A 21,920-nucleotide genomic window follows, 5' to 3' on the forward strand; every position below is an offset into this window, starting at 1 on the left:
ATCTAGTTTATTAACAGGGTAAATGATTAAAACTCTACAAGGGTAACTGAGGATTCCTTTTTGGAATAGTCTAGTTCCAGTTACTAAACATGATCAGCATGGTCTCAAAGATGCCTTTTTTTCTTCAAAAGGCAACTGGACTGTTTTGGTTTTTTTAATCTTCAGGCTTCTGAAAATGGAAGAAAAAAGACATTTCACTTCTCATCCAAGAAGCTTCATCCCCATGGATTCATCCCCTGCCATCAGAACTGATGGAGCTTCTTGGATGACAGCAAAATGCAGTTCAGTTGCCTTTTGAAGAAAAAAAAGCACCTTTGAGACAGCTATCACTTGTATGACTGAGAATCTCCACAGACATGATCTTTTTATAGTATCCAAAAATTGGACACCTATTATCAGCATGAGTAATGTGAACATGGGTGTGGATGGATGAAACATATTGCAGAAAATGAAAATCACTAAAATATCATTCTTTGCAGACTGCAATAAAATTGTATTATCATTATCATCTAACTTCATAAATTGGATACCTATCAAATATAAACAAGCTAGCCAGCTTCATAGTTCCTATAGAATATTGCCCTAAAAGTGAAATGTGGGTTTTTAAAAAGGGTAAAATCCTTAATATTATCATATCCCAAATTAAAATTTCTTCTTCTAAAAAGGTTATAAATAATCTTTACAGTAGCTGTACGAAGTGGTTAAAGAATGGCAATCAACCAGAAATGTTCTCATCCTCAGCAATAAATCCCTCAAAAGTAGGAATGTATCATAATCTGAGCAATCTCTGGTCGAACTTTGGCTAACACTGTTTACAGCGTTTGTATAAATTCTTTAGGTGCACGTGGTTAAAAAAATCAGAAGAATCCTGATTCTACTGAGATAAAAAGAGGATAAGAGCAAGGATTCAACACTTGCATACAACAATGGCCCATTTCAGAAGAAAACAATACAACCCACAAAGTACTCTATTTTAACGGATGTTATGGTCAGCAACCCGGGCCCCTCTTAATGTTAATATGGTAAGACCCTCATTATCTCTGGCCATATTAGTGGATGGGAGTTAGCATCCAATGATAACCAGGCAGCTACAAGCTACCTCTGACTTATGGGGATATCTCCACAGTTGTTTAATTTAGATTCCTTTTCTAAAAGAAAACCAAATAAAACCCCACCATTCTGATATTTATGACCAGTAGAATCTCTGGCAACAGAGAAATATTTTGTTTTAATTTGAATTTTGTAAAAAAAAAAAATCCCTGCTCCCTTGTTTGCCACTTTCCAGTTTGTTTTACTGACAGCAGTCACCCACCTTTAAAAAGAATTATTGCCTGACATTTCACAGAGCTTTTACTGCTTTTCTTGGAACAATGCAGTGAAAAAGAAAGAATCTCCTCTCTCTTGTCATGACCCAGTTCTGGGCTTGTGCTTTTTTGATGAGTCTTTGATCTGCAACAGGCTTCATAGGCTCGTTTCCCGAAGGAACATGGTGCCAATGTTGTAGGATATCTTTCTCACTCTGGCAGATGTGACAGAGGACTTTGGCTGCTTCTGACCAGTTCTGACCTCCAGGAAATAACAAATCCCAGGAATTTCCTTTGGAAAGTTTTCTGGAAGCTCTTCACGGGAACGAGGAATGAAGATAAAATTTTCTTCTTTTTCCAGAAGCCTGCAGATAAGGGAAAAGACAAGAATGGGACAACTTTGAGTAATAGTTATCAAAAGACAGTGCACTCCAGCTTTAGGTTGGTTACAAAGACAGTTAAAGATTGGAGATTCAGCCAGTTGACTGGTCATTGTTTTTTGTCTTAAATAAACAGAGTCACCAAGTCAAGCAGATCAATCTTAAGCCACAGTTCTTCGGTTCTTGCACATGTGGAAAGAAACTCTGCTGGTAAACTTTACTTTCATGGACTACTCAATCTCCTACCACCAATACCTCTGGGTGACAGCAGGGAAAAAAAGGAGTTTCCAGGAATACCTTGCATCTGCCACTCACCTGAAAAACCCAATATTTGTGTCTCTAAGCAGCAGGCACTTGAAAGCATGAGTTTGAGATCTCATTTATATGAATTTATATGCCATTCACCTCACTGTCTAAGTGACTCTGGGCATATTATATAGAAATATAAAAAACAATTAGAAGTAGAGACTAAAATCAAGTGTAGGAATGTATGGAGGTGGACTTTTCCTCTTTTACACCATCTACCATCTCCACCACACCCATCGAGGCCCAAGCCAACCAGAACAGCCAAGTTTTAAGACCCTTCCACAAGCAAAGAGACTTTCTCCCTGGGTGTGTCTTGCTCCCTTCCTTACCATCGTGGTTAACTTTTATGTTAATTTTAGTGTTAATGTTTAGGAATTAATTGTTTATTTTGCTCCTTTTATGGTTTGTAAGCCATCTAGAGTTGTCTCTAGGAAAGATAGGGGACATACAAGTTTAATGAAAGAATAAATAAATTAGTATTACTGAAAATAAATCTAGCATGTGGTAAATATGAGCACATGTTGATAGAAAAAAAACACATTTACTAACAAAGTTGACACCATTATCCCTTCATATAAAATTTCATACAAATGTGACGATAGATAGACAGATAGACAGACAGACAGACAAACAGATGAGAGAAAGAGAGAAAATTTTGAATCTAGTTCTGCAGGAATGTAAAACTCTTTAGGATAAATTTGCTTAAGAAATTCATAAAATGATATGAAAAATAATATAGTTTTTTTATATAAGCCAGTTCATAACTTCTCAAAGATTAAGATCTTTAGTTTTCTTTTTTGGGTTGAGAATGTTCCTCTAGAAAAACCTCACATGTTAATCCACCATGCCAAGCATATTCTACTAGGGCTAGTTTTATTATGTCTGTCTTTTTTTGTGCTCTATTATACTGGCCTTTGAATTTAAAACGCCTATCATTTTCCTCCCACAGATGTTCAGACCTTACTATTATTTACTGTACACTGATAGGCTAAGACTCACTAGATTAGAACTCCTGCTCAGGTAGTCATTCTCTGAAGGAGATTGTTGCATTGAAGTTGTTGTCTGCTATATTCCTTTTTGTACTAGTTGCAATTCTGTGTTAACTGCCCAGGGTTGCAGTTTTTGAGTCTGTATGGCCATATACTTTGACTGAGTTACATAACTACATGTATACATATTTTGAACTGGTTCCTCAGAGGTCTGGCCTTGCATTTTCTCATTTTTCATTCCATTGATCTTCTACATGAATTATTCCAGTTCAAACTTTTATTTGTTCTTATTTTATAGCTTAGTAGTATTTGAATCTTTCAGGATGTTGCCTTTGGCTCTTCAAACAATGTTGTCAATAATGCAGGAAAAACTGACTGAAGACTTTATATAAATTGATGGAGCAATGCCAGCACCTGACTTTAAAGGCTAATGTTGGCATAGCAGATTGTACAAAGTTACAATCATCTGTACAGCAGAGAGAAATGTATATTGAATATTTTTGTTAGAAGATATACTGGAGATATCAACACATAGATTACAAATATCTTGAGTCATCTAATTAAAAAACACTGAAAGGATTAGAATCTTGAACCATTTTAAGTAAAAATAGTTGAAAATGGTGACATCTCACATCTACTTTTTAACTCTGGAGTTATGTGCTGTTTTTGAGAAATGCACTGAGGGTTCTGTGGATGGAAAATGAAACAATGAATAATGCTAACAATGTTCATTTGGTTTATTGAGTTTTAATTATCCATTTGTTTGTTTACACATAAATTGAAATGGATTATTAGGTAGCTGTTCTCTTGTGCACTATGCATAGAATGGTGCTTTTGAGATAGTAAACAAGTGCTCTGTTAAGCTAGCAGTTCAACAGATCTGACTGATGCAAAAATATGTTTTCCATTTGACATTTATTTAAAATCATACCTGCACTTTCATTTAGTAAAAATACATAAGGCAGCTCAAAAACAAATTTAAAACAGTACACATATAATACAAAATCTATCGTTTTTATTTGCTTGGCTGCAGTGGCAATAAACATGTCAATCAAATGTATCTCTCACTAGGTATATTTATAAAGATTCCAACAGAAGGAAAAGGTCATTTTTCTCTTTTAGTTGCTAAAGGACACAGGGAGTTCTTGACTTCTGACCTCATTCGAGCCCAACATTTCTGTTGCTAAGCAAGACATTTGTTAGGTGATTTTTGTCTCATTTTACAACCTTTCTTGCCATAGTTGTTAAGTGAATCACTGCAATGGTTAAAGTTAGTAACACAGTTGTTAAGTGAACCTGGCTTCCCCATTGATTTTGCTTGTCAAAAGGTTGCAAAAGGTGATCACATGACCCTGTGACACTGCAACCAGCCAAGCATCTGAATTCTGATCATGTGACCATGGGGATGCTGCAACGGTCACTGGTCACTTTTTCCAGTGCCATTATAATTTCGAACGGTCACTAAACAAACTGTTGTAACTTGAGGACTAACTGTATATCTTTGAGGACTAGGGAATTCTGTTGAATGATATGGACAGTTGCCGATATAGCTATGCAGGAAATTGGGGTTGGGAGGTACCTTCTGAGGAATGGAGAAGAAAGCCTTCTCATTCAATGTTTTACAACCTTGTCCTTGTTCCTTATTGCTTTCTACTCTGCATCTGAATTTTGAAATCAAAACACTTCTAGGGTCCTCCTTAAATAAATTAAAAATAAAACAAAATATGAGACAGCTTAGCAAATAATGTAGCTATTAATCTTTTTCCTCTTTCTTATGGGGCATAGGAGAAAGACTTTCATAGCTTGTTTTAATGTTCGAATGGGATTCTTTAGATGTAGGCCAGAAAGAGGCCATGGTTTTAGGCCAATGGTCAGGTATAGAATTTTGAGAGCATCCTCTGCAATTTCTTACACAACAGGTAACACTGATCTATCGGAGGGCAAATGGAAGATATTTCTTCATGCCACTCACGTTAGTATATGTGGATGCTTTGCAACACAAAAAGAGTACTTTTTTAAGGTTTTTTGGTAGTGGGAAGATTATACCAACTTCCAATCAAATAATTATTTTTATTTTCTAACAATACCTCTGAGCCTATGAGAATTCTTGTAAATAAAGATGTTGGAGATTGGTGTCTGGTGGGTGTGTTGTTGCTTGCAGTCTCTCTCTCTCTTTCTCTCTCTCTCTCTCTCTCTCTCTCTCTCTCTCTGTGTGTGTGTGTGTGTGTGTGTGTGAGAGAGAGAGAGAGAGAGAGAGAGAGAGAGAGAGAGAGAGAGAGAGAGAGAGAGAGAGAGAGAGAGAGAGAGAGAGAGAGAGAGAGAGAGAGAGAGAGAGAGAGAGAGAGAGAGATTGGGCTGAGATCATAGTACGCACCAAGAGAAATGTCCACATATATCATGGCTCCTGGTCCTGTTTAGAAATTTGCCCTTTTCAGAACTTTGTTTTCTATATATTAAGGGAGCAATAGAGCAACATAAAATATGAACCTGAGTTCAGAAACAAATAGACAGCCAAGGATGTAAAATGTCAGAACTCATAGTTTGGATGTTTTACTCATGTCAACATGAAAGTTCACTACAGTAGGCTAACTTTGATAACCAGCATGACTAACCAAAGCAAGAACAGCTGCAACCAGGTGAAATGAGAGCTGATAAATCAACTTTGTCATCAACACTGCCTGCCTTTCCAGAAATAACAGTGTGACTGGAAGAACTTATAAGGTGGCTATTTCAAGTGATTGCAATTTTAGATTTGTGTGCTCCTCTAGAATAAATTCTTATCTTGCTACCAGCTGAATGACAGATCAAGACTTGCACAAAGTATTATTTGCCTATCTACCTACTCTCTTTTATCTATGATTCCTTTGTCAGTTATATCAATTAAACCAGAGTGAGCAAAAGGAAGCAAAGGGGGGGGGCTATTGAAATGAAGTAATATTAATAAAAACTTTTAATAGGAAGGGCTACAGCTCACTCAGGACAAGTTAATAGCTAAACTGCATTTTTTTAAGCTGTTGTATCTGAGTAAACACAGCTCATTCTTCAAATACTGTGTACAAATTCTTTGAGGATTTATTACCATACATGGGTTTACATGAATTTCAAAAATGTTTTAAAGTCACACAAGAAGCAACACTGGAGAAATATACCAATACTAGATAATGAATCTGTTTCCTTAAGTTTATTCTTTTTTAAAAGGTGCTACATATTTTAAGAACACAAATATCTTAGGAGTATAGTATACAGGTAGTCCTCTTTTTATGACAACTAAGCGATGTAGTTGTAAAGCACAACTTTATGTGACTGCACCACTTAGTTACTGCAGTTCCACAGTCACAGTTGCTGCCATTAAACAAGGACCATGTGGGGGTCATTAAACAGGACCACATATGATTGCCACTTCCAACTTTTGGCCAGCTTCCTCTGCTTGAGGGAAGCTGGTAGGGAATGTTGGAAATCACAATAATGTGCTATGACAGTCATAACTACTGGATCCAATCTGGGTCTGTCACTGAGCCCATCTTCAAGGAACTTCTATCTAGCGGAGTGTTCTCTGAAGATGGGCTCCAGCACATGTCCGAAATCCAAAGGGATATGCAACACTTTTACTCTAAAGCAGACATGTCAAACACAAGGCCCGGGGGCCAGATCTGGCCCGCAAAGTGGTTTCATGCGGCCCGCGAAGCCATCCTGGAAACAGTGAAGGAATGGCCCCACTGCCTTGGCCCTGGCCCAGAGACCCTCCTCCTGCCAGAGACCCTCAGATCTGTCCCACTCCTGCCCAGGCCCCCATAGGCACCTTTGATGCGACCGATGTAGAGCAGGCCATGCCCACCCAGTAGGCCATACACACTCTAGCCACGCCCACCCAGTAGGCCACGCCCACCCAGACCATACCCACCCAGCCCCCTGAGGGCAACCGCAATGCTGATGCGGCCCTCAATGAAATTGAGTTTGACACCCGTGCTCTAAAGGGATATAATGTGGAAGTCATTTGTCATTCACATATGCATATTTCTCTGGGTAGTTAACTGCTATAATATGAAGTCCCTCAGACCATATAAGTGAGAGATATGAACCATCAGCCATGTACACCCAGCTGAGAAAGATAAAATCCAGAGCGCTAACTGAAAAAGCAGCTGAGCATCACAAGTTTTTAATCTCCTCCTCTGAATACAGAAGGAGGAGGAGGAGGAGAAACAGCAGGAAATAAATGAGCCTGAATATATTCCATATCTGCATCATTTAATCCCACATTTTTTGTTCTTGGTTCAAAAGGTCTAGTCATTAGCTCTGTCAAATTCATATGAACTGAAAATGATTGCTAATGACATTAGGCAGTTTGAGGTAGTCTATTCAGATGTTGGATGAACAAGGGGGAAGTTCATGGATCATGTGGTTTGGACACTGAGCTGCCTCTGGTGCAGTGAAGAATACTTTCTCATTGCCTGTTTTATAATGTGATTCAATTGTTGATCAAATTGGAATAGAAACATATGCACAAATAGAGAAATATGCATAGATATTATCTTAATTTCTGCTATTCAGTGTGGCAGAAACTTGGTTCTCTTGTTGAGTGGAATCAGAAAGATCCATTTTGCTTGCTGACTCTTTCTCACAGAACTGGCATAGTATAATGAGGGGAGACTCTAATGAGGAAAATGCATTACCTTCAGAGAAAAGATAGGGCACAAATCTAATTTATTAAACAAATGAAAGTCTTACTATAGTACAGAACCATTTCTCCCATAATAATGATGGGACTGACACAATACACTCTAAGTCAGTGTTTTTCAGTCTCAGTAACTTTAAAATGTGTGGGCTTCTGGGAGTTGAAATCCACACATCTCAAAGCTGCTGAGATTGAAAAACATTGCATTAAGTCATAGTGTATGTCCAGATAAATTAGTATTTGGTTTGTTGGAAAGAAAGAGAAGATAAATAAGCTCATGAGTGTTTTAATCATATTGGTGAGAAAAATAAATCACAATATTTTCAACATACTATTCTATACATAATCTGTTTTGCCACTGTCATGTTGGCAAAGCACTACTATGTTCAAAATAATACTTCTAAAGTTAGAAACATATAAATGAAAATAGTATTTTTTATTAGACTATTGGGTGCAGTAGAGGATTTATCTACACATAAAGTCTGTCCGCATAATGTCTGGATGGACCATCTAAACAAGACTAATGTAAACACTGCCCAAAATAGAAAGCACATACTGTATTAAGAAAGAGCAGTGTGGGATAAATAAGCAAGGATACACTTGGGAATTAGTTATTTTTAAACTAGCAGGCTACTTGGCTCATGACAAAGTTCAGACCATGATGCTATTTTTGAGCAAATTGAATGGACCCTCAGCTTGTTAGCAAAACTATACCTTGTAGCTGTCAAAACTGTATAAAACTTATTACATATCTCTCAATGTGTTCTGCACAAGTCATATAACTTCAAATGATGACATATAAATAAATAACATAGGGCATCTTTTATCAAATAGTCTTATACTAATCAAATTCATTTTCTCTTTTTTTCCTGTTTTGAGAAAAATGGGTCTGATAACAGTAAGGACTTTTTTTGTATCTGTCATAGGATGCTGTTCTTGCCTCCCTGACCAAGACAAACAAAGTATTTTTTTTTAATTTTTTTTGAGGAGGGAGAATTGGTATGTTAAAAATTATGGCAGAATTAGTGGGAAACTCACTCAGTTAGCCTGGGATCAAATCCATGCAATACACAAAGATCTTTTGAAATGGGAAATAGTTTAGATTTTTTTTTAAAAAAAAATCTACCATAACTTTCAGTTAAATTATGGATGACCATTAGAAAAAAGGAATACTTTTCACTAATTATTGCACATCCATATTAATAAATGACTCCAACTTTTATATGACTCAGTTCTTTCCCATATATTTTGGCAAATAATTTAGATATTTCTATGATTCTTTACTATTTTAAAAAATTGGTGGGAAATCACTGTAATAATGGAAAAAATTCATCACTTTTAATCAATACTCTCACCTTAAATTTCTAATCCAATTCATCACTAATGATGAGCACAACTCCAGTTTTACGGATAATCCCTAAAGAAAAATCTGTCCTTTGTGAAAAATAATGTCTCTTTTCTACTAATGTGTATTAACACATTGTAATCAGCAGTCAGTTAACTTGTATGTAACCTCAAGGAAGCTATCCAGGATGATACTGGGATCTCCAGGGAATTCCACAGCTGTAGATCAGTCCTGGAAGTTGAAATTATCCCAGAAAAAACTCCAGGAAAATTACAAATCCATATACAAGTCAGTTTGAATTGTGGGAACTTAATCCAGGGTCATAAAGTACTGTTTTAGAGAGACAGTTAAAAACAGGACATGGAACTAGTTGGGACACTACAGTAGTTTTGAGTCAGGTAAATAAACAATAAGAAAGTTATTTCTACAATTGCCATTCCCTTTTCATTGTTAAAACAATCCCAAAGCAGGAATACAATTGTATCAGAGAGACTTTCCCAACATGGTGCCCTTCAGGATGATTTAAGTTACAACATTTAGACCAGGGGTCTTCAAACTTGGCCCTTTTATGACTTGTGGACTTCAACTCCCAGAATTCCTCAGCCAGCTTTGCTGGCTGAGGAATTCTGGGAGTTGAAGTCCACAAGTCATAAAAGGGCCAAGTTTGAAGACCCCTGATTTAGACATTGTACAAAACCTACTGAATCGCCGATATACTATTAGAACTGAGAAATATCAATAAAATGAACTGAACCTAGTTGAACCCACATTGGTCTTCACTAGACTTCTGAAAAAGATTCTACATTAAGTATGTGATTATTCATTTATCTATTTAAAACCTTTACATGGTTGTCTACCTTAAACCAAACTCTGGGCAGCTCACAACGAAAGAACACAAATAGTATATGGGGATAATCAAACCAAACCAAACAACAAAAACAGATTTATGATACTGAGGTCACTGGTATCTGTTGATAATACTAACTAGAGGTATCTAAGTAGACTATATTTGTGCAGTAAGAAGAAAGGTCTTTGTAACCACACAAGATCTTGACAGAGCCAAATTTTTGCAAACTCTCACTTCCAATTCTCCACAAGTCTAAAGGATACACTTGGTCTGAAACCAGCACTCAGAATCACTTCTATGCATGCATTAAAAACCATCAAATTATATATACCTCTACCTCTACCCCCTCTCTCATATAGATACATACATACATACATACATACATACATACATACATACATACATACACATATACATATATATGGATGGATGGATTAAAAATACTTTGGTATGTTTGCAAACAAATAAAAGTCTTCCTTCATCTCTCCTCCATGGACAAATAGTGACTTTTCATTTCCAGACATTGATGAAATCTGCCTTTTCTCTCAAAAAATGTTTAGAATGGCTGAATTTAGAATGGTTTGTTATCTAGCAAGAACGGCAAATACTCATATTTTCTTTTTGTAGAATTAACTGACCCAAAACCTGCATTTTGTTGCAAGCCAAAGCTTGTTATGCACATTATTGTTATGCAGATAATTTCAATCAAAAGTTAGATTTATTTAGGAAGTAGTAATGAACTCAACCAGCAAAAGTTATTAGTATGATAATAAACTAACCATTATCATTGCTCATGTATTTTTAAAAGTTTTATCTCTCATTATATTTCTCAGGCAACTGAACAATTCATACACTACTGCCCCTGAATAATGCATAAATGTTGAATATAAAATGCAATATGATAAAGCAATTACTGGCTGGTTTGTTAAAATATAGATATCATAGCTAGCTGTTAATTGCCGTATTTGAACAAAAACCTAGCTTGATTTCTCTGCAAGACTAGATTTATTCTGTTTCCTACTTTTCCTTAGGACTATGTAGCACTTTGTATTGTCTAAGATCGGATATAGCTTAAGAGGACAAGAAATCTGACATATTTTACAAATGGTTCTTAAGGGACAGAATATAAGTCTCACTGATTCAGTTGTGATGTTGCTAAGCTTTTCTGGATCTTAACCTCTGTGGCACTGAGCAGTTTATCCAAGGTTTGAATCAGTGGTGGGATTCACCCAGTTTGCGCCACTTCAGCTGAACCAGTAGCTACTTTTTTGTTGCCCAGGCCCAGAATGGACTTCCGGCAGCGGCATCCACACAGAGAACCAGTTGTTCACATATTTGAATCCCACCACTGGTTTGAATGCTTACATCTGCTAAAACAAGACAAGGCTCACAAAACAAAATGGCTTCCTTTGCATTGCATTCCCTAGTTTAAGAATTTTCTTAATAAAATTTAATCTATTAAACTAATAGCATGCATGCTTAATGACTGTACTGTACTTATGAAATCTATCACCATTTAAAAGCGTTAAGTTTGAGAGAATATGAGTTTTGACAAAGGAGAAGTTACAGGTAAAGTGGCCCTTCAAGCTGCAATAACCAAATGAAGATTATGTCTAAAAATGAAACCTGTAGCATTTGGTATATTAATGATAAGATGTACTACATTCTCATAACATTTTGCATTTATCTGTCTCCTAGTATTTTACTGTCCTTGACTGCAGCTAGTTGACTTCAAGTTCTGGTAGACAACATATTTGCTCCAGCGCTGATGTTGCTATTTGGTAAAATGAGACAAATATCTCAGACTGTTTCAAACATTTCTAACAGAGGACTCTTGTTTTCTCTCTCACAGCATTAAGGATGGTCAATGTGCAATCTGAAGATTGCATGGGATATCACAACATTGATTTTGCAATTAACCAGAATACCTCCAGTCACAATAGATGAAGTGCATTAGATGTGCAAGAGCATCCAGGAGCCTTTACAGACCTTTACTGAACTTCCAGTTCAATGGACAAATATAGATACAAATCAGAACACCTATGGATTTACTCATCTCAGGATTTATACCTGAAAGTCCACTACATTTAAGCCAAAATATGAATACATTAGGTAGACAATTAATTTTTCATGATAAAAAAGGGACAGAGATAAAAAAAGCAAAAAAACCCAACCTTCCTCAATATCTTCTTCAGCAGAAGAAACAATGGCAAAAAAGGTTCATCTGAAAAGCACCTCACAATAAACAAGTACTTCACTACCAAAGCAACAACACGTCTGTCCACAAAAGGAACTGCATAGCAACATTATTCAAAGGGGGGAAAAAGTAACCCAGAATTCCAAATGGTAGAAACAGACAACTGTACAGCATTGTCCGCTGTAATAAATACAGGACTTACTGGAATATAACCATCGCAACATATAAAATAAAACTCTGCCATGTAAATCAAATATTTCCAATTGCCCAAAGAATACACAACTTCCTGGGATCACTGTAGCACGCAAACCAACAGAATCTCTCCAAAGCTTCTTAAGAAAATCCAGAGATCCCATAATAAAATGTCAAATATAAGTAGGGGTAAATAGGACCTGTGTCCTTGTCTATCTGTGCAGTAACATTTATTATCTGAAAAACAACTGCACTTACAAATTGCCATGCATTTATTTAATCTAAATGATTCCAGGTAGGACAAAAAATATCAAATCAGCATAAATATGGGATGATTTTCTTGGAATTGCATAATGATATATCGTTAAAGAGTATCAGGAGAATTTTAAAGTTTCAGAATGAAGGTTGGTCTATTCCAGTGCCCAATTCTTTTTCCTTCAGTAATCAGTTTTCTAGCTGTAGTATGCCCCAATTATTTGGTAACAGTTGATATTTAATGGCGTTGCTTCTATAAATCTGAAAATTAAATATAGTCATCATAGATTTATCCATAAAATTATATAATCTTTGTCAAAGTCATGGAAACTAATGGCCAACATGTATTGTTAATGCAAAATTGGAATTATCAATTACCGTATTTTTCGGACCATAAGATGCACTTTTCCCCTCCCAAAAGTGGGTGGAAAAACGAGGTGCGTCTTATGGTCCGAAGGTAAGCGAAAACACTTGTCTCCCGTTCAGTCAACGCAGTCCATCAGCTCCATTGGAGAGACGTGATTGAATGAAGACGTGGAATTCTCCGCCCCGCCCCTGTGATTGGTCGGCAGGGGAGGAAATACGGAGGTGCCTGCCATGCCTTCTGACTGCCTCCCCCTCCCTGTGCGCAAACATTTTCTTTCTTTTACCTCGCTGCTAAAGAAATAGTTTTTGCTAAACTAAACCTCATAGGCGACTTGCCCCAGCAAAGCCGTGAGGAGTTGTCCCTGCAGGTTTCTCTGCGAAGTTTATTGGAAGTGATTTTCCATTTGCAAGATAATACTGCTAATTGTTTGAAATTGCTCTTAGAAAACCTATTCAGGGAAAAGAAACTACCGGTACCTTTCTTTCTTTTTTTCTCTTTCTTCCTCCCTCCCTCCTTTCTTTCTTCCTTCTCTTTCTTCCTTCCTTCTCCCTTCCTTCCTTCCTTCTTTCTCTCTCTCTCTCTCTTCCTTGCTCCCTCCATCCTCCCTCCTTTCTTTCTTTCTTTCTTTCTTTCTTTCTTTCTTTCTTTCTTTCTTTCTTCCTTCTTTCTCTCTCTCTCTCCTTTCTTTCTTTCTTTCTTTCTTTTTCTCTATCTCTCTCTTTCTTCCTTCCTCCCACCCTCCCTCCCTCCCTCCTTCCTTCCTTCCTTCTCTCTCTCTCTCCCCTCCTTCCTTCCTAGTATACCGGTACTATTTGGTTCAGAATATTTTTTTTCTTGTTTTCCTGCTCTAAAAACTGGGTGCGTCTTATGGTCAGGTGTGTCTTATGGTCCGAAAAATACGGTAATTATAATCACTCATTATAATCAAATTCTAGTGTTATGTGAATAAAAAAATATCCTTGAATTTATGTTGCACCTTTGCCAATTATCCATGGACATTCATTGACCAGGTACATCTAGTAGTGCTATAGGCCAGTCAATCACCTGGAATAGTGGTGACACTTAATCCTGATTTCGACAAGATCCACAATTAATAGAGGAGAAAATCTGTATGAACTGTGCAGTTCCTGGTGCTGTCTGAGTCTAGTTGTTTGCTTGCAGATATTTTCTTATCAAATAAGGTAACAACTTCATTGTGGGAAGGGAGTGGGGTCTGTTTATATAAGGTAGTTTGCCCTGTCTATGTTGGTAGGAGTGTAATTTTCCCTTGGTAGTTCCTTGAGTAGGATATTGTTTACTGTTGACTGTCTAGTGTTAATACTGCTTGGAAAAAATCCAGGTTTACATTTTTATTTAACAATTACAGTCACTGACTGAGCACTATATTCATTACTGGATTTGAAGAAAATCGTGTTTTTTTTTAACGTGAAACAAGGATTCCTGACAACACTCTAATGACACCAACTGTCAATCTAACACTTTTAAGCACAATCACTTTTCTGAAGTCATCCAACAGAAGATCAAATCATGCACTTGGACCCGTGGACTAGCTATTTCACACCCTTATCAACTTCACAAACTTAGGGTGAAATGTTAACACTATTCTAAATTAATTGGAAGAAAATGGGAAATAAATATCTTACAACCAACAGCAAAACAAAGCTCCTCAAATAATCTGAAGATCCCTAAACTAGAAAGCAGAAAACTTTCTCTTTTCCTAATGTCATGGCAATTAAGCATTATGTTCCTCTACACAACACATCCCCCTTCAAACAATCACTGTGGGTACTGAACAAAATAAAGCCTTTAATCTATATCAGATTTATTACTTTAATATTTTTCAAATTCAGTGAAAATATAACTGAGATTAAAAAATCACAGTTGGATGTTTAGATATAATATTGTATTATGGCTTTTCTTTTTAAAAAAGGGGGAGAAAATAAAGGGCGGGCTGTTTACAAAGTAACACAGAATTACACACATATGGCACCTATTTTACCAAAGAGCTGGCATTTCACAAATACGTTCTCTACCATATCCAAATTAACTAAGTTCTGGTCCCTTTGTTTTACAATGGCCTGCAAATGAAAGGCACTGTTTTCTGTAAAACTAGGCATTTAAATTGTTATTTGATTTAACAGGAACAATCCAAGCACAGAAACAAGCTCTGCCTGTGTAACAGATTAAACATGGAAAGTGGTGCACCTTTCAAAGGTTTTTCAGTGATATTCGCAGGATAAATCTGTTCACTTTTCAGAAAGAGCCTTGGTGGAACAGTGGGCTGATGCCTCCTTAAGTAACACCAGCTGCCTGCAATTAGTGCAGGTTCGCATCCCACCAGGCTCAAGGTTGACTCAGCCTTCCATCCTTCCGAGGTAGGTAAAATGAGGACCCAGATTGTTGGGGGCAATAAGCTGACTTTGTAATAATGCTGCTTGGGGTGTGTGTGAAAGCCCTAACAAGCAGGCATATACATAGAATGAAGGCTACTGCTAAGCTTGTAAGCCGCCCTGAGTCTTCGGAGAAGGGCGGGATATAAATGTAATAATAAAAAAAAGATGGAGTGAAAATCCCTGATGTACAATAAGAGACCCGTGTCACCTGCTGCTCCCTACTGAGTATAAGGTATCTTGATTAGAGCCACTGGCTATAAACCAATGAAGTGGAATTTTCTAAATAAGCAGAGTGCATCATATATAATCCAAGGAAACAACCACTTTTAGCAGACCTGTAACTGCTGACAACGGGTTTTTTTTTAGCTTTGAAATTCATTTGGGCATATATTAAAATTATTATATCCTGGACAAGCAGCTTGTGCATTGGATTTAGTACATTGTTATAATTAAAACAGCATTTTCTGTTTCAGCAAAGAAGAACAAATTTGTGAGATTCTCATCCAAGAAGGAATTTAGGAAGGACTACCTTGTTTACAGTGGCACAGAGGAATAGTATGTGAGCACGAAGAGTTCACCCTGAGACACAGAGTGCTGATCTTGAAATCTCAGGTTTTTGCAGAATTAGCTTCAAATGGACATTGGTGGTGGGTGGGTCAAGTAACATTGGACTGGAAGGAACAACAACTGTGATTCCTTTCACCAGTTCATGCATATAATACAAAGGGTGGCAACCATGCGGTTAGGAAATATGAGTTTAAGAAGGAGAAAAATCAGGAAACGGGTTTTTTAAGGGAAATATGAAAGAAGAGAGTATGATATCCAAATTGTTGCTTCTTTGGGAGAGAATGCCAAATCTAATACACAAGTTACACTCATTTAGCAACTTTCACCTTTGAACAGCAATGGCAGGCTTTCTTTACAGAGAAATTGTAAAACTGTATTATTTCAGACATTAACTATTTAAATATTTTAAAGCACTAAAAATGAAGCTATCATTTTAAACTTTAAAGGAACAGAATCCATTTATCTGATTATGCAGAAAGTAGGAGCCTTATTTGAGTACAGCTCAATTCCTGATGGCCTCCTAATATACAAAAAATGTTTCTCAACTTTAAGATGGGTGGGCTTCATTCTCAGAATTCTCCAGGTGGCTGATGAATTCTGGGAGATGAAGTCCACCCAACTTTTAAAGTTCCTAAGGTTGAGAAACATTGGTGTAGAATGTAAACTGCTCCATCAGTTTAGTTACAATCAGTGGATAGGTTTTCATTGATTTCACGAAAACAGCTGTAGAACTGAGTCCAAGGCACAGTTTGTTCAAACATCCAGTTTTCAGTGTGTAAAAGAGAAAAGGCCAGATGGTCTATGAGGCAGGAGTAATAGAGTTTAGAACAAAACATCTGAGCACAATTTTCTGGCTGCTAGTCTCGCTTGCTTGGTTGTTGACTTGCTTTGCTGAGCATCGCCTGCTCTATTGCCAGAGTAAGATAGGAAGCTTCAGAAACAGGGACTGTAGCTTGGTAGCAGAACATACAACATTTATGGTGACTGGTGACCCCCAGGGGGAGGGCGTTCTCTGTGGGCGCGCCAGACCTTTGGAACCGTTTACCGGTTGAGCTCTGGATGGCTTCCAACCTTCACTCCTTCCGACGTGATCTAAAAACTTATTTATTCGAACAAGCCGGCCTGGTCTGATGGGTTTGGGGTTTTAATCATTGATTTTAACTAATTTATTGTATCGGGCACAATTATTTAATTTGTTTTTAATTTTTGTATCTTGTATTTATTGCCCTGTACACCGCCCTGAGCCCTTCGGGAGAAGCGCGGTATATAAATCAAATAAATATAAATATAAATAAATATATATATTTATACATATTACTGAAGAATTGTTCCCTGCAATTCAGTCAAACGATCTTGTGTGACTTTGGAATAAATATCACAAATGATTATCTTGATTGTGCAAAATTCACATTCCAAGGTATAAATCAGATTTTAATTTCTGGGGAGCTGCTGCGGAGTATCTATTCACATATCAAATTTGAGCATCACGAGAAAAGAATTAAAAATCAGAACAAAACAATCTGACGGAATTGTACAGGGAAATTAGACTCTGATTTCAAACACTAATCTCTGAAATTTTAATAACTGTTTGTTACTAGGTCAATCTGGGACAAAAGAATTTATTTTATGCCAACTGGTTCCCAAATTACTTTGTATTCCCATATTCCAGCTTTGCCTCTCTTCATCCATTATCCATCCATCAAAATCTGCTCAACATGTCTGCCCCTTGTTGAAGCACACAAATTGCTCTGTATAGTAGTTATCTGATTTTTATCTATAGTGTATAATCTTCATTTTGAGCAATAGTTTTAATTGCTTTTAAAACGTCAAATCTCTAGCTATTTTATATTCAATTGTATCAGTCCCTGAACATCTTGGGTGAAGACAATTATATAAGCTTTCATTTAAATAGAGGTTTACACAAACGAACATAAACAGAGAGAGTCTTGAGATTATTAAAAAGGGAAAGCATACAAACAGGCAAACAATGCTGAAACTACAGGAAGAAAACTACAAAACCCACAATAGTGAAAAAAAAATCTAACTACAAAATGAGTTCATAAAGGCTAACTCCAAAACAGTTAAATTAGTCAGAAGGAATCATATGTGTAGGACAGGTTCAGAAATCCAGTTCACTTTTAGACTCTGAACGTGCCTTTGAAAATTATTAAAACATTGGGGGCACATCTAACTGCTTCTCACAATAATATTTTCTTTAGGGGCTGCGGCTTACATGATTTCTCAATTGTTTCATGCCATATTTTATTGAGCCCAATCTGATAGGGCACAGTTAAAGCACTGTTGAAAGAGATGACTAAAATTGCTTTAACTGGTATTTTGCAAAAATACTAATAAAGGCAGCCTTTGAACAATCAGAATATCTGAAAGAAAGAAATTTTGAAAGTGCTTGTGATGGATTTTTGGATGTGTATATTGAAAAAAAAAATCTGCTGCGAACTCTGAGTGGTGTCAGGAAGGGCATCTGGCCAGTAAACGCTCAGCTCCATCCAGTTGCCCCGACCCTACTCTGAATTAAGGGATTGTAGGGTGGTAAAAAGGAAGGGGTTTTTTATATTGACTATTTGCTGCATAAGGTCACATCAAAGGAAAATAATTATAGTTACAAGTTCTTATGCTAAAGCACCCAACTAAAAATATGGGGAACGTTAAGAAAGCACAACTTCCAAGCATTCTTGCTGAATATATAACTCTTTTATTTTGAAATCAGGCCCTAAATAGTTATGTCCTTAATTCTTAAAGAGATTGATTGATTGATAGAAGACATGCAGACAATATAGTCCTTTTCTAGTTAAAAGCTTACTTAGATACAAATTGTCTTATGCCCCTAGATTTACTTTATATTGAAAATGTACAGCACATTGGGGTGATATATCATTTTGTTTTATGGTCAGAAATGTTGTGTACCAAAGCTTTAAGAAGTATATTTTTTAAAAAAGGCTGAAGAACACTTACTGATACGTCGTTGGGCTGACGTTGATGCGGCGTGGATGACTTCCTGACTCAAACTTGCTTGCTAGGGTGACATTGTTGCCAAAGAGACAATATCTGGGCATTCTCACCCCAACAACTCCAGCCAGAACAGATCCTGAGTGGATCCCTATTCTCATCTGTTAAGAAACAAAAAAATAATAAAATAAATCACATTAATCACTTATCTTTTTTTGCTTAATGACTTAATCCTGCATTTATTTTCTACCTTTTTTTAACAATCACCTTTCATTTTATCCTCACAATAAAAATCCTGTGGGCTGACAGAAAATAATAGAAAAAAGTTACATATAGCTAGTTTCAAGGTTAAATGTGGAATTGGGTCTCCATCAATACCTTCATTGGAACTCATACTCCCTTTAGCTAATACAATATTCAGAATAACCCAAGAGTAAGTTAATTTAAGCGAAGATCAATAGCCACGTGTGAAAAAAACTTACTGAATTGTAATTGATGAAAAAGTTATTTAGTTAAAGGCTGCCAGACTCCCAAATAAAGCTGGGTGCTTATATTTGAAATGATTAAATTGATTTGGGGAAAAAAATAACCAGAGGAAACATGTTTGTGTCTAGAAACACATACAACAGATATTTGTTCAGTAACATAATTCAGGAAGAGTAGTCTAGAGATTTTTAGGCAAGTAATTAGTAAATCATTGAGTAAACCTCCTCAATCTGTGTGCATGGTAGAGAGGATAGTAATAGAGAAAATCCCTTTCCTTAAGAAAGCTTCTGAAATCTTTTTAATCCAGCAATCTGAAGGAACACTTAATATTTTCACAAAAACCGACAACAAGCAGATTTTAAAAAGAAATTTCAGCCAGCTGATTTCAAGGGCTGCAGCTGCATGAATGTGGGACTGCAATACTGTAGTATGAAAATGATATAATGAATGAGAGAGAATGCATCATATTGTAATTCATATTACTGATTCAATTTGAAACATGGTCAATCTGGTTGCAAGCATGGCTTGCTAGCAGGACTGGGACCGTTTTTGAAAAACCTAATTTTCTTGAATTACCACTGGGATATCACATCATCAGCAATGTATCACGACTTCAAAATCATCAAATTGGAAAAGCTATTTTACTCCATTCCATTCTCATTGAAAGAGGAACTACTCGTATTGCTAAGCTTTTTGCAGCTGTTACTCAAACAAGAACCCTGGAGCATCTTGTAACTGTCAGGCATAAAAGGGTATTACATGCCTTGTGAAAACTGGAACACCATTCAAATCTTTTCAGCATAAGGAAGAATTATGTTTTGTATATGTTTCAACAACGATAGTTTATTTGCACAGGACATAGTCTTTGGGAATAGGAAATCTCTTTCTTGCTTAAAGTACTACTGACTTCTGGACCAATCATTGGTCTCTCCTGTTAAAATATTTTCATCTGCTTTGGCCATACTCACAACTTTATCTTTGACAAGCAGGCTGAAATTTCACAACTAGGGAGCTTTCTACAAACAGCAGGGAGGAGCTTAATACAGAAGTGGGTAGTCCATTTTATGACAGAGTCATTCCAGTAAAATAAAGCAAAAGAGGGAATCAGCTCCAATGATTTTTAAAATAGGAAAAGCTGGAATGTAATGAATGTAAATTTATAAAGTTAATATCGCTGTTAAAATAGTGGTTTAATAATGAGAGAAAAACGTGTTAAGAAATGAAACTAATTCTTGCCTATCGCAATTATTTTCTTAAAATGTGTTGCACAAAAAGATGTTATCCATACAACATTTATTTTCTGTGCAAATTTTCTGGATGGAACAGAAATAATCATCTGTGAACTAGACTAGGAATAGCAATATTCTTTATTGCCAAGTGTGATTGGACACCCAAGGAATTTGCCTCCAGTGCATAAGCTCTCTGTGTATATAAAACAACAAGACGGTAAGTCATAAATTACTGTATGCGATTTATGTGATGTGCAATAGAACAAATCTATTGCAGACCAAATCAAACATGGCCTGAGAAGCTGTTACAAGGGTCAATGAGTACAAATTCTCTGTGCTTTACAAAGTAGCCATAATTGCAGGATCCAATCTGGGTCAGTCACTGGGACCAGAGGTTTAGTCTTCTGAACTTTCAGATACGCTGGAGCCCATCCTTAGGGACCTTCTCTCTACCAGAATGTGTGTATTCAATTTTATCCCAGGACACATCTATTTGCCTTCATTCGTAGCCATAGATTAAATAACTTGGTAATATTCTATGGTATCATTTCATTCTTTCCTTCCTTCCTTCCTCCCTTCCTCCTTCCCTCCCCAAACTCAATAGATCACTATTTCAACACTACCTCAGACCAGTCAAAAATTACTGCATCTTGAACCAAATGTCTTTTAACACAATACTTCTCAGCTAATTAGTATTAGCAGCATCAGTATTAAAAACCCTACGCCTTAAACCAAATTAATATCTAAGCCAATTAAATTAAAGTCAACAACCAAATCAGATCAACTGTAAACAAAGGGTCTGTTTAATCTCCAATTTGAAGCCAGAATTCAGTAATAGGCCTTTATTACTAGACTGCTATTCAATCACAATGAACTTGAGCATCTTTATATCTTTGGGTGAAGAACATGGCTAACTGGTTTCTAAGCTGCTTTTAATCAAATATTTATAACAGAACAGGCACAATGTAGTTTAAAATTATGTTTATTTTTTTAAAAAAATAAACAACTGATTGCCAAATATCCTGCAATCATGTGATCACCATTCACAATCTTCTCTGCTGGCTTCCCCAGAAAGTCAATAGAGAAGCCGTCAAGGAAGGTCGCAAGGCTAACACCACCTGAATCAGAAGGATGCCATCTTCTGGCTTCTGAGGACTGGTTGCAAATGCCCTGTGCTACAAATATTCTGTGCCAAAATACTGCTTGGATTTCAGGATGGACCTTTTTCAGTCAGCCTTTTTGAGAGCGAAAATACAGTAAGCTATATTGGTTCTGCTTTAGATGAAAAGAAAAATTTGAAAATCAAATCAGAAAACAGATTCCTATTCGGGAGTATCTACTTTTTTAAATGAGGCTGAGAAAAGCTGAATTTCCAATGTAGTAATAAAAACTGTAAAAATGATTTATGTTGCAATCAGTTAATG

At 36.6% G+C, this 21,920-nt stretch overlaps 1 protein-coding gene and 1 long non-coding RNA gene across 2 annotated transcripts in view; both read right to left on the reverse strand.

Moving 5' to 3' along the window:
* Positions 1-275: 275 nt before the first annotated feature.
* GUCY1A2 (guanylate cyclase 1 soluble subunit alpha 2) overlaps positions 276-21,920 on the reverse strand; it is a 179,661-nt gene continuing 158,016 nt past the window's right edge. Inside the window, exons 7-8 of the mRNA XM_083362412.1 lie at positions 18,788-18,942; positions 276-1,669 (exon numbers count right to left, since the gene is read on the reverse strand). Coding sequence (XP_083218538.1) covers positions 1,462-1,669; positions 18,788-18,942 — 363 coding nt within the window. The 3' untranslated portion in view covers positions 276-1,461. The remainder of the gene's footprint in view (positions 1,670-18,787; positions 18,943-21,920) is intronic.
* On the reverse strand, positions 13,454-13,758 carry LOC310639711. The gene is made up of 2 exons (XR_014492382.1): positions 13,592-13,758; positions 13,454-13,560 (listed from the first exon to the last, which is right to left on the reverse strand). It is a non-coding gene; the product is annotated as an uncharacterized lncRNA (long non-coding RNA).

The sequence above is a fragment of the Vipera ursinii genome (genome assembly GCF_947247035.1).
Source record: "Vipera ursinii genome assembly, chromosome: 4".
NCBI classification, from domain to species: domain Eukaryota; kingdom Metazoa; phylum Chordata; class Lepidosauria; order Squamata; family Viperidae; genus Vipera; species Vipera ursinii.